This window comes from Helianthus annuus, chromosome 14 (genome assembly GCF_002127325.2).
Source record: "Helianthus annuus cultivar XRQ/B chromosome 14, HanXRQr2.0-SUNRISE, whole genome shotgun sequence".
NCBI lineage: Eukaryota > Viridiplantae > Streptophyta > Magnoliopsida > Asterales > Asteraceae > Helianthus > Helianthus annuus.
The window spans coordinates 24,929,191-24,942,793 of NC_035446.2; the positions used below are offsets into that span (position 1 = coordinate 24,929,191).

The 13,603-nt window shown below is 35.0% G+C and overlaps 2 protein-coding genes across 2 annotated transcripts; one reads left to right on the forward strand and one right to left on the reverse strand.

Annotated features, from left to right (window-relative positions):
- Positions 1 to 1,352: 1,352 nt before the first annotated feature.
- On the forward strand, positions 1,353 to 4,273 carry LOC110908223 (rac-like GTP-binding protein ARAC3). Its single transcript, XM_035982922.1, has 6 exons — positions 1,353 to 1,874; positions 2,216 to 2,325; positions 2,758 to 2,821; positions 2,998 to 3,062; positions 3,170 to 3,235; positions 4,169 to 4,273. Exons 1-6 carry the CDS (start codon positions 1,841 to 1,843, stop codon positions 4,271 to 4,273), a joined length of 444 nt encoding a protein of 147 aa, XP_035838815.1. The 5' UTR covers positions 1,353 to 1,840.
- Positions 4,274 to 10,560: 6,287 nt separating this feature from the next.
- On the reverse strand, positions 10,561 to 12,777 carry LOC110906550 (receptor-like protein kinase FERONIA). The gene is made up of 5 exons (XM_022151664.1): positions 11,733 to 12,777; positions 11,347 to 11,612; positions 11,129 to 11,264; positions 10,883 to 11,031; positions 10,561 to 10,605 (listed from the first exon to the last, which is right to left on the reverse strand). Exons 1-5 carry the CDS (start codon positions 12,775 to 12,777, stop codon positions 10,561 to 10,563), a joined length of 1,641 nt encoding a protein of 546 aa, XP_022007356.1.
- Positions 12,778 to 13,603: the final 826 nt, after the last annotated feature.

Genomic DNA, 13,603 nt, shown 5'->3' on the forward strand with positions numbered 1-13,603 from the left:
CGGTTCGATTAGCTGGGAGAAATGGAAGTGTTTCGATCTTATTGACTTGATGTAATTCGTTTTTTTGTCGTCTTTTCTCTATTGTTTTCCTTTCCTGTTTGTTTTACCAGCTCCTTGCTGACTCTTTATATATATATATCTATATATCTATATCTATATACTATATATAAGCATTTCCCATGTCTAAAATAGTAATTTCCATTCAATTTTTTAAGATGGCATATGAAAGGTTAACTTAAAATCATAATTTTTTACCATTTTGTTCCCTTTCTACCCTTCTCACATAAAATAAAATAGATACACAGATTAATCAATCTCATCTCTCTACGCCGGTTCCCTTCTCATTCAATGCGATTATCAGTTTCTTCAACTCAATCGTTCCTCTTTCAATGCAATCATCAGATTCTTGAATTCAAAAGCCCTGTCCGTTTGCATAAGTCCTCCTGAGATGACGCCGGGTCGGTGATGATGGTGTTCAGATGATGGCGGTGGTAGGTTGTGGACAAAGAGAAGCCCCAACAACGATGGCTTTAGGGTTCTATCGCAAGTCAGTTAAGGAATTATTAGGATTCGGGCAGATGAATATTGTGGTAAAGGATCCTTCTTCAATTGCCCGTTTGTTTCCGCTAACATGATTTTGCAAAAAACTGCAAATTTTCTCAACTTAGCTTGAGAAAACGGGATATAGAATAGTAGTATGTCGGGCGTGGCCTTGTAGTACCCAAAAGAACCGAAACGCTGATAAATCTTTCGACTACCAGCTGGCAGATCTGAGGTCTTTAGCTCTCTAATTTATCATTCTCGTTGTAATTCAATGAAGTTTCTGGACTGGTACCTGAAGATTGGAGTCGTATCAGCTGCAATCGGAGGCTCTATGGAGTATTTTATGATCAATACCGGCTTATGTAAGAATCACCTTTCTTATAATGATATAATCGACTGATGTATTGGTTATTTAGTTTTTATCATTTGCCAGTTGAATTTTGTTTATCTGTTTGTGTTTATGAAACTATATATTCTGGTTAATCATCACTATTAGGGTTTTGTTTTATCTTTATTCATCACCAATGAATTTTTATATTTAATCTGATTTTATTTTATTTTTTTGGGTTTGAATTCGGTTGTCGAATCGTCGGACAATTCTGCTGTTCTCGAGACGAAATCGTCTTCGGTTGAAAGAATCAGTAAGAAATCAAGTGGCGGTTTGGATGCCGATAGTGTTCAATTCGAGAATCTTACTGGTAGAAAAGTGGAATCGGACATTTCGGTTGAGGAATTGCTTCGATATGGTGACCCGAACAAGAAGTCGAAACGGGTATTCGATAAAACACAAGAACTGACTTATGAACAGAAGCTCGAAATAAGAAGGAATTTGTTTAGAGAATTCGCGTATTTGAAAAAAAGAGTTTGCGATGATGATGATTCGTATACTCTTGAACTAGAACGCGAGGGGCCGAATAAGAAACGAAATAAGTACGAATGCGTGAATTGCAACAAGGTTTTTACGTCGTTTCAAGGGCTTGGCGGGCATAGACCGTGTCACAAAAAGAACAATACGGTCGGGTCAAAACACGACAGTGGCGAAAACAGTTTAGAAGGTGACTTTGCACATACTCGAAAGGCGAAGTACGATAAGAAAACGAAGGTGAAAAAGATCAAAGGGCACGAATGCCCGATTTGTTTCAGGATGTTTAAATCGGGGCAAGCTTTAGGTGGTCACAAACGGTCTCATTTTATTAACGGGTCGATGGATCATTATGCGGCCATGGGTCACGCGGCTCCATCGTGTTCGGATATGATTGATCTCAATCTTGCTGCTCCAGAAGAGGACCAGGATTGAATGGTCAACGACTCAACGATTGAGTGGTCAACTGGTAAAAAAGTTTAATTTCTATTTTGTTGGTGATTTTTCATGGTATGAACTAGAGAGGTTAAAAGTTGCATTTTTGTTTCTTTTGGTTATGTTCATCAAATTCTTGCTATGTTTCTTGAAAACATGTTGAATTCTCAAGATTTTGGGATAAGTTACAGGAATTTTCTTTAAATGTTAATTGATTTTAAAATTTTGTAAATGATGAGTAGTTATTGAAGGAACAATGACTTAGATTTCTCATGAAATAGTACTTGCTATCCTTTATCAGTAGATTGGATTTACGTGTCTTGTCTGATTTGTTTTGGTTGATTATAAATGTTCGTTTATTTTTGTTTGGAACAGGACAGGAAGATTACAACAGATTGAGACCTCTGAGTTATCGCGGTGCAGATGTTTTTATACTCGCGTTTTCACTAATTAGCAAGGCCAGCTATGAAGATATCTCTAAAAAGGTAATTTGGTCTTTCGCTTGTATCCGCGTTGTTTTAATTGTTTTATAACTAAATGTTCGTACAATTTATGATCATGGTAACAGTTATACTAATGCTGTAAATCTTTGAGTAAAATGGTAACTTTCAAGTTTTAACCCCTCGTAGATAATTTCTTGATTTGACTCGTTTGTGTTATAATAATACAACCCGAATTGACCTATTCATAAGTAAAGGGGTCGAAATTGCCACCTCTAAATTAGTAAATAATCAATCTAGATTACTTTCGTTGTCTATTTTATATCTGAAACAAATTCGACCCATAAAAAACTCATATGCTATTCGTTTATAACATCATCATTTGTGGGGCCCGTTTGTATCGAGAAGATAGCTAAGATGTGAATGTGCATGTGTCCCCGTTTGTCTCATTTACTTGGTGTTTGTTGCATTGTGCAGTGGATTCCTGAATTGAGGCATTACGCACCCGGAGTTCCAATAATCCTTGTTGGAACAAAGCTAGGTTAGTTTTTATATTCATACGTAGACGCAATTACTTGCAACTAAATCATCTGATACTGTTATTGACCCGTATTTACACTTATCAAATGCTTTTAATAAATTTATAATAATTCTTTTTTTTGTGGTCTCTATTTGAGTATAAATATGGAAATGGCGATTAAAAATTGTTTCTTGTAGATCTTCATGATGATAAGCAGTTTTTAACGGACCATCCCGGTGCAGTTCCAATTACAACGGCTCAAGTTGCCCCTATTGCCCGTTTTCTATGTCCTTTTCCACCAAGTTTGTTTTTTATACATAAAGTTTCATTCTTTTTATAAAATGGATATCTTTTCTTTAATTTCGACAGGGAGAGGAGTTGAGGAAGCTAATCGGTGCTCCTGCTTACATTGAGTGTAGCTCAAAAACACAGCAGGTGACATTTCAAGTGCTGGTTTTGAAAAGACAAATATTTGTACAATTGATTGTAATATGGTCATCATATTTTAAGTGAAGATTAAAGGGTAAAGGAGCTGAGCCAACCTAAGCTTGAGATCGACTCATTTAACTTACAAGAGCTTGAGCTCTAGCCTGGCTCATGCATAGTTTTTCAAGCTTGACCTTAGCTCTTTTATTATTTTTTATATACATTTATGTTTTTAAATATTATATATATATATATATATATATATATTATTTAGTTATCTTATCATAATTTTATATGTGGGCCATCGGGGGGCAAAAGTGAAAGTGCACTAATTTTAACGTTATTTTACTAATTTCGTGAGAATAACGTTAAAAGCTAAGGACGGTTAATCATGCATCATGTGGTGGCGTTGATAGCCGAAAGACAAAAGTGTACATGCACTAATCGGTCTTTGTCCCGATTGCTGAGTGTTATGTGCCTTATGTCCAAGGCTTGATGCAAAACTACTATCGAGCCGGGGGTCTCACTGGAAGCAGCCTCTCTATTCCTACGGGGTAGAGGTACGGCTGTCTACATCTTACCCTCCTCAGACCCTATCTTTGCTTTGCTATTGGTGGGATTTACTGAGTATGATGATGATGATGATGATGATGATGATGATCATAATTTTATATGTACTAATTATCACTATATAGATAGATGTATTTAATATATTAAAAGATAATAATGTAATAGTAAGCTCATTTAGGCTTGCGAGCCTACTCGATCCCGATAAGTGAATCTAAGGCTCGTTTAGGCTTGCGAGCTTACTCGAGCTTTTAGCGAGCCGATCTTGAGTAGCTCACGAGTAGCTTAGCTTGTTTACATCCTTAGAAAAGATCAAGTGTTTCGACTAAAAAAGAAACTTCATTTTTTACTGAAACTTTACGATTGTTTCTGCAGAATGTGAAGGTTGTTTTGGATGCAGCCATTAGTGTGGTTCTGCAGCCACCAAAGCAAAAGAAGAAAAAGAAGCGAAAGGGTCAAAAGGGGTGCTCCATATTGTGATTTTGGCCTTTCTAAAGTATTTGATAAATTGCTCACTTTTGCTTTTTTCTGTCTCATGAAAACAAGTTGTGTTGTGCTGAATATGAAATAGACTGGAGGTGTTTGTAAGCTCATATGTATATTGTTGAGGGTATTTTTGGTATTTGAAGTTTGCTCTGTTTGGGTTGAAATTAATTTGGTGTGGTTTTTGTAACCCTCATTCTTATTTGTTTAATGGCAGTTACCTTGTTCTATTACAACCTTTTTTTTTTCATAGTTATTGTTTAATTTTCATCATCATACTCAGTGAATCCCACCAATAACAAAGCTAAGATAGGGTCTTTGAGGAAGGTAAGGTGTAGACAACCTTACCTCTATCCTGTAGGAATAGAGAGACTGCTTTCAGTGAGACGACCTGTAGGAAAATAATTAGATATGAAATTGAAATGTGAAAGGAGTTTTGAGTTTGTGTTTCTTAAAATGTATAAAACTGGGCTTGTTTTCAAATTTTATGAGGGGCATAACGAGTATTACATACTGGGTTTTTTGATGGGCCAGTTCGTTTTTTATGTTTGTGTTAGGGTTTTAGGGCATGAATGATTTACAAGGTATAGTGGAATATACCTCGTTGGGCCAAAATTGGTTACTATTAAATTTCATTTTTTTGCAACCTTTTTTTAGAAATAGACCAATAGGGTAATCTATGTTAAGGGTATTGTACATGGTAAGTGTTGATGGTAAGTTGGTGATATGTTTACGCCCCTTGTTGTCGTCGACTCCGCGGCAACGCGCGGGTTTCCCACTAGTATATATATAAAGTGTGTTTGCCGTTCAAAAAAAATAATATATACATTCATGTTATAATATAAAGTCACATAAAATAATATGTAAAGTTGGTTCAAAATAAAAAAAAAAGTATTGATGATAAATAAAAATAAATTAAATTAATAAACTAGTACGAATTGCTTAAAAAGAGTAAAGATATTTCAGTAAAAATAGAGAAAGGAAAAAAATAAATATTTTTTTTAAAAGTAAACCTCATTAAAACACGCCAAAACCTCAAATCGAGGCGGCCACAAAGAACAAACAACAACAGAAATTACATATTGATAAATTTACACCAATCTTCCCAGTTAATCTTTATAGATTTCGATCTACGGTTAAGCCACAAGAATTCTACCGTCTTTATCTCACGAATGATCCCTTCTATTTTAACCGCCTTGTTGAACCTAGCTTCATTCCTCGCTCTCGAAATGCTCCAGCGCATCCAATCCTGATAACCCTTTGGACAACCTCTTTCTTGTGACCGTTTATCCCACAAAAAAGAGGTTGTCCAAGGGGTTATCAGGATTGGGCGCTTTGGGCGGTGGAGCATTTGGAGAGCGAGGAATGAGGCTAGGTTAAACAACAAGGCGGTTAAAATAGAAAGGATCATTCGTGTATGTATAATCATTAAATAGTAGCCCCAAAAATTCGGTGGCCCTAAGCGAGAGCCTAGGTTCTTTATTCACTTGGGCCGGCCCTGATTGCTGTGTATAGTGTCTCGTCCTGACATGCTGGAATTTTGTTGTACGCTTTTAAAAATTCCAGCATCTGTAATTCAGATTCTACAGTATAGGAGCTTCTAAAGCATAATTCTGCAATCTGTCGCATTGACATTTTTCCATGTTGGAGCAACTTATCGTCAACTATATCGAGCTCGGTTTTATTGAAGACGCGTCTCCCTCTTACCACCTCAGCAAAGATCACTGTGAAACCTGATAGATCCATTCGAAGGAATTCCCCTTCTAACAAAGTGACTTCATTCAGATGTGTCCAAACTATATATGACAAATATTATATCGTATGTTTGTGTAGGACTGTAGGGGGTGGTGGTTATTTTGTTTTAATAAAGTTTTACAAATGTGAACAAGATATTCTTCTGAATTTACTGTAAAAACAGAAGACTTAAACTTGGATCAACAATTATGGAGTGACTGTGGGAATTGATTGTTTGATACAAGTTTGAATGAAGTTGCTGGTCGATATAATTTATCTAAGGTTAGTTTAGAGTCGCCTCCATTTCGTGGATTGCAATGGAATTGGAATTCTCACCAGAATTAAAATTTGATTTAGAATTTTGGTGTGTTTGTTTCACAAAATATAATGGAGTCTAATAGAATTGGAATGTAGATTTCATTTTTTATGTTATTGTTCAATTCTAATTCATTCTATTGTTGAAATGAACAATATAAGAAATGAAATCTACATTCCAATTTCATTCGGATTTAATTCCATCTCCGTTTCATTATGTGAAATGAACACTAACCAAGTTGTAATGTTTATCTAGAGCTCTTAGTGTTAATCTAAATGATCCCTAGGATTCTAAATAGCGCCCTCTCTTTTTAAAATATATATTTTATACTTTTTTCACATGGTGATCCACATAATTTGATTACATACTAAATATAAAGAGGGGTATTAATTTGCTATGACTGTAGTCTGCATAAAACGGCGTAATACAAACATCATTAAATTGATAAGAACAAAGGTGTAAATTGAGATGTAGTAGTTAATCGGTAAACAAAAATCACATATTACTAATATTTGATAACAATATTACTCTTTGCGTACTTAATGATAAATGAGTAGAAAACTATTAAAATTACATATTTCCAAATTTTTTGGTATATAAAATAAGACACGAGATAATTCATCAAGTGGTGGCCTTATTAATTAACTAAAAACTTTGAAATTGGGATTTGCAAAGATGAAAACTCATTCCATTTGAGCAAATAAATTGTATTTAGTTAAGATTATTAATGAATATTTCTTTTTTTTTTTTCCAAAACATTGTTTTATACCTTCCTAGGGAATATATGGTCATGGGATAGGCATCAAAAGACGTTGAAGGAAACTTACTTGGTGAAGAACTATCTCTCTCAAAGTGTTTTAACAGCAAATTTCTTTTATTCCCTACTGTCTGTGGGACTTGAACACAAGAACTCCCTCTCTCAAAGTGTTTAAAGACTTTGGCTTTGCCAATGGACCACCACCCCATTGGCTGATAATCACTTCTACCAGGGGAATCAGGTTGCGCTGGCTCCTCGATAGCATTATAATATAAAAGCTTTGCCGTAAAATCCTGCAAATTCATATTTTGTTTACGTGGGTGGTATTAACATTATTACCATGTGTGTTGCTACAAGAATTAACAAAGATGCGTAAATGAGTCATATCAAACATATGTATTCTATTGTGTTAGCCGTTAGCTACAAATACAGCACCACCAGGGTGTTGTTGAAGATAATTTAAAGATTCAAAGTTTAAATTTAGTATTTATTTTCATTACTAGTTTAGAATTACAATTAGAATTAAATTATGTGTATTCCACGACTTCAATTAATAAGACTTGGTTTTAATATGTAATTTTAAATATATGTAACAAAATAACTGTGAGTTGGAATTCTATTATAAATTATAAAAATGGTAAAATTTAAATAACGAATACGTGTGAGGTTGATGCAAACGTTCAAAGATTCAAAGATTAAATTTAGTATTTATTTTTATTATTAGTTTAGAATCACAATTAGAATTAAATTATGTGTATTCCACGACTTCAATTAATAAAACTTGGTTTAATCTGTAATTTTAAATATATGTAACAAAATAACTATGAGTTGAAATTGTATTATATAAATGGTCAAATTTAAATAATGAATACGTGTGAGGTTGATGCAAACGTAATAAAAAATGTATTATAGTGTAATATTGAAAAGGAAATTAGGTAAATTCGAAATGGGTATACGGTTTAGGCGGAAAAAAAAATTAAGGTTGCCTAAAATTATGACATGTCAGACCTAACATTTTTTATTTATTATGGACAAAGAAGAGAAATATAGATAGAGAAGAGATAAGGATAAAGAAGTGATAGGCATAAAGATAGAGATTATACCAAGATTTAAGGAAGAAGGTTATTGTTTATGGCAAACTAGAATGAAAACAATCTCAATCTCATATGATCTTTGGGAACTTGTTGAGACATTCTACATCCAACGCCGACGATGATCACCCACGCCTAAGAGAAAATAAGAAGAAAGATGCAAGAGCGTCGCCAATTGTCCAAAATAGGGATGGGCAAATGGTACCGAATCCCGAAACCGAACTAGTACCAATTATCCAAGAGCGTCACACTTCTAGGACCTAACACCAAATTTGCCCACACTCTGCTTGCAACTAATGTCTCCTTTACGGTTAATGGTGAACCATATTCGGATTCTAGTCATTATCGTTCTATTGTTTGGTCTCAACAATATTTAACCGTCACTAGACGTGACATCTTTTATGTTGTGAATCAAATCAGTCAATTTCTGCATGCTCCAATAATTACTCACCATTAGGAGGTCAAGAGGATTCTACGTTATCTTAAAGGCACTTTGGCATTTGGCCTCACCTTTCGTTGACCTAATAATCTTTAACTTCGGGGCTATTCCAATGCTAACTGGGCTCGCTGCCTTGAGACCCGCCGCTTGACGTATGGTTATTCAGTTCTCTTGTATGGTAATTATGTGTCATGGATTGCCATGAAACAACCACGGTCTCTTGTTTCAGTTGTGAATCCTAGTATAAAGCTAAGGAAAACATGATGGCTAAAATTATATGGATACTTCATCTAATTCAAGAGCTGCATGCTTTACCACCACATTTACTTTGATCAACCATTTTTTGTGACAATTGTAGCGCTCTATTTCGAGTAAAGTTTTTTTGAGTCCCTGTGGTTTGTGCATTTTAACCATTTGAATCCAAAAATCAAACTTGTCTTGATTTGAGTTCCTGTGGTATCTAATTTTAACCATTTGAATCCAAAGCATAAACAACATTCAATTAGAAACATTTGGTTTTTGGATTCAAATGGTTAAAATTAGAGACCACAGGGACTCAAATGGTTAAAATTAGAGAGCACAGTAACTCAAATCAAGATAAGTTTGATTTTTGGATTCAAATGGTTAAAATGCACAAACCACTGGGAATCAAAAAGGGTTTTACTCCTTATTTCTCACTAAAAATCCCATTTTACACAAGGGTGTGAAATATATTGAGTTGATTATCACTTTGTGTAATGTTATAAGATTAAATGAAATATTTACATTTAGCCCTTTTAGTTTTAGTAATGTTATAAAACAACCCTTTTAATTTGATTTAAATTTTTAATAGCCCCAAAGTTAAGCATTTAATTATAATTTTAGATATCATGCATAGATAATTCAAGCGAGTAGATAAATAATTATGTATCATGCCTTAACCATTACTAACTAAATTGAGAAAACAAACAATGTGTTTTAGTGCTGGTTAATTATAGATTTATAAGTTTTTTATGCTTTCCTAATTTTTTTGTTTACAAGTGTTTTGAAAGATCTATCACGGGACTGACAAGAAAAGGAACACAATCCGGAATTTTTTTTGTTTGCACATCGATATCTTATTGTTAGGGTGTACGGTGTGGGACTCGGCAACGTGCGGCAAACCAGTTTGCCGATCAGCAAACACCGGCGCCGACCTTTTGGCGACGCGGCAAACAAAACGAATCGGGGACATGTTGCCGACTCGGGAAGAAGAGAGAGAGTGAGGGAGCAGGAGAGAGAGAGGGAATGTATGGGAGAGAGGGTGTTGTGGGGTGGGGTCCATGCCATCTCTCAACCAATCACACCTTTTTCCCTTTTTTAAAAAAAAAAAGTTTACCACTTCACCAAGTGTTTAAACCATTGCTAACACTTTTCACCAAAGTTTAAACACTTTTCACTGATTGACGTGGCACGCTCTCATTGGTTGATTTTTTAGTTTGCCACTCCAAATTGTTTAACCACTCCTTACACCCTTATGATCTAGATTTGGGACTAGCAAGTTTTTTTTAACACGTTTAAACATGATTGCAAAATATTTTCAATGCCATTATAGCATCAACACTAAATAGGTATGAATAGTTTACAACATCGTTAACTAAATAAATACAAATTGTTTTACCCGACCCATTTTGTTCCAACTTGTTTGACTCTAGCAATTTTTGCACCCCCTCATATAGGATCCGAGTGGAGATATAGGTTAAAGTTGTTGGTGATAGAAGTGTGTTTATATATTGCGAATTTAAGGAAAAAAAACTTTTTTTTAATAAATAGAGTCGTTTGTAACAGCTCTTTATTTGAAAAATCCACAAATTCAATCCGTCAACACAAGGGTCAAAGCCCCACGCCCATGGAAAAATTGCCTCCTGCCAAGGGCAACGCCCCACATCGAGTGGGACTGGGGGTGTTTGGAGCGTAAAGGGGCTCCCCCTACCCCCTACCCGCAAACGCCTGAACACCGTCCAGTCTAATAACCTGGAAGATTGTCCATCCTCAGACATTTAGGAGCCATATAGACTTTTTTGCATGTGTTTACATAGCATGAAGATTGTCTTGAGCATATATTATCATTTATCCATGATATTGTTACTTGTTTGACAAATGAAACTGGATAAAAAATGGAGGATGAAGTTGATCTCTATACAAGACTGAAATATGGGTTCTAAACAGTAAACACATAATGTATGTAATTTTATCTACCCTAAGTTCATATGGAAACAACTACCATCCTAAATTGTGGAGTTAAATGTACCTTATCCAGCATTATGTCACGTCGCTCAAAAACTGGACCATCAGAATCTTTTCGAAAACGGCAGCCAAGCTTGTTACAGTAAAGAATCCCTCGAGCAACTCCGAATGCTATTTTCACTTTGTTAATCAACGGAAGTGTTGCTACAACTCCTAGATTCAAATAACTAAATTAATTTATCTTGTGGATGTTACTTAAATATCTCTTAGATTTATGTATAGCCAGAGTTTTTTTTTTTGTGATGTTTACCCCTACAAAGGAGATCCTCGAAGTTTCCATTATGCATAGATTCATACACAATGAAGCATTGTTTACCTTCGATACAATATCCTATGGGACCAAAAAGGTTGGGATGAGAACATTCTCTCAACGGTCTCAACTTATTCTGCATTCAAAGGTGATCAAGTTCATAAGTACGTATTCTTTCATCAAAAAATAGCAGAAATAGTAAAACAATAGATACGTACATCATCCTGGAGATAATATCTCTCGACTTCAATGGGCATACCAGAACTTTGGCTACAAGGAGCATATGTCAATTTATCCACCCAGCCTTTGTAAACCTCTCCATTAATCCTCTTTTCCGAGCATGTTTCTTGAAAGTTCCCCGTAGCATAGTTTAATTCATCATATGTGAACACATTTATACGTCTGCTAGCAACCCTCTGATGATGAATCCATTCATCATGAAAACTACCACGCCACTTTGTTGGGGAACTTGTGCTACTTTGGTCTAACAATAGACAAAAAAAAAAAAATACACTAAAAGATATATATATGATTCTAGACGTGGTTGTATAATAAAGTGGACACAAATATGCACATACATACTCAAGAAAAGTTAAGTCTATACCTGAATTTTGTTTAGTCACTACAGGAAGATACTTATGAATCTTCCATATTAAACTCATTTTGCCAGATGACTTGGCAGAGCTCTCAGATTTCAGCTGTAGTTCCAATATAGCCTGAAGTGAGGTTACTACCTGAATCATGGTAGGGCGTACTTTTGGAATACTACGCACACAACCATATGCAATTTGAGTGAAACGTATTAAACATTTGGGAAAAATTGTTCCCTTGATATTAGAATCAACCATTTGATCTAAATTTTTCTCTTTTACACACTTTTTAGCCCATGTCACCAAACTACATTCTTCCTCCCCATAGCGATCGTCTACAGCACGTCTTCCGGTTAGCAGTTCAAATAAAACAACCCCAAATGCATACACATCTGTTTTCCTTGATAATTTTTTAGTATAAAAATATTCCGGATCAAGATACCCGAATGTTCCTTTAACGCTCGCATCAACCCACGATGATGATTGGTTAGTTGGGTTTATTTTGGACAACCCAAAATCTGAAATCATAGCTGTCATGTTCTCATCTAAAAGTATGTTGGTACTCTTCACATCACGGTGTATGATTCTGTGTTCGCTGCTGACACCTGTGTGAAGATAATCTAATCCAAGCGCAGCCCCTATTCCAATCTTGATTCTCTGATACCAATTTAATGTGATCTCTGCTTGGTGTAGATGATGATAGAGTGTTCCGTTAGGCATATACTCATAAACAAGGATCATTTCCTTGTTATCATCACAATACCCAATAAGAGACACCAAGTGACGGTGACGCAGCTTAGAGAGGGTCTCGATTTCAGCTCTGAACTCATGTTCCCCCTGGTTGGACATAGGATTTAATCGTTTGATCGCCACAACATGACCATCTTCTTCACTGGATAATTGACCTTTGTATACTTTTCCGAATCCTCCCTCCCCAATAACCATATCATCATCAAAGTCTTTGGTTGAAGATTGAATCTCTTCTAGAGAAAAACGTTGACACAGCGGTACTGAAGTAGGTGATGACACCAAGTCACCCGCACCAGCTGCAGAGTTCATGATCGTGGTTCGTTATTGAGATCCGCACTATAACCTTAGAGAAAATGTTAGATGATCAATAGGAGAAATCAGAATAATGAATAAAAACTTAATAAACTCAAAACCGAGTAAACTAGAGCTAATGATTACAAAAGTATCATTGCATTTTACAAGATTAACTAATTATAAACATCTCTTACTAGGAATGACTCATGGTTTTCTTATCATTGATGGAATTTACAATGTATGATTTTCATAGGAAAAAACTACATTTACTATTGTCGTTTCATACAAATTCATATAATACCATTCAATAACACATAATATTTACGTAAATGACACAAATGATCATTTTGTTAGGGATTACACATAATAACTCCTTTGTTAGGGATTACACTTAATATCTCCTTTGTTCAAAAAAAAGTAACATGTTTGGTGATTATATATCACTATGCGGCGCTACAAAGTATGTTATATTTATGTGAAAGAACTACCATAATATGATCTATACACTCCAGAGACAGACGCAGGAATTTTTTAGAAATAGGGTCTGGTTGTAAGAGAGTGAATGCATTGAGGTACCTCACCGTGATTTAGAAATAGGGGTTTTCGCCATGTAACTCTCCATGATTTATTCATTTTGATTTTTCTTATTCAGTTTTCTTTTAACATTTACTTTTGTTTCTCTCTAATAACATGTAATATCTAATATCTGATACTTTTTAAAAAATCTAAATACATAGATATGTTTTATTGTTTTCCTACGTTTGGATATAATTTAATTAAAAACCGAGTTGTATACAAAATAAAATATTTTGCGATATCAGGAGACCCAAAATACATTACT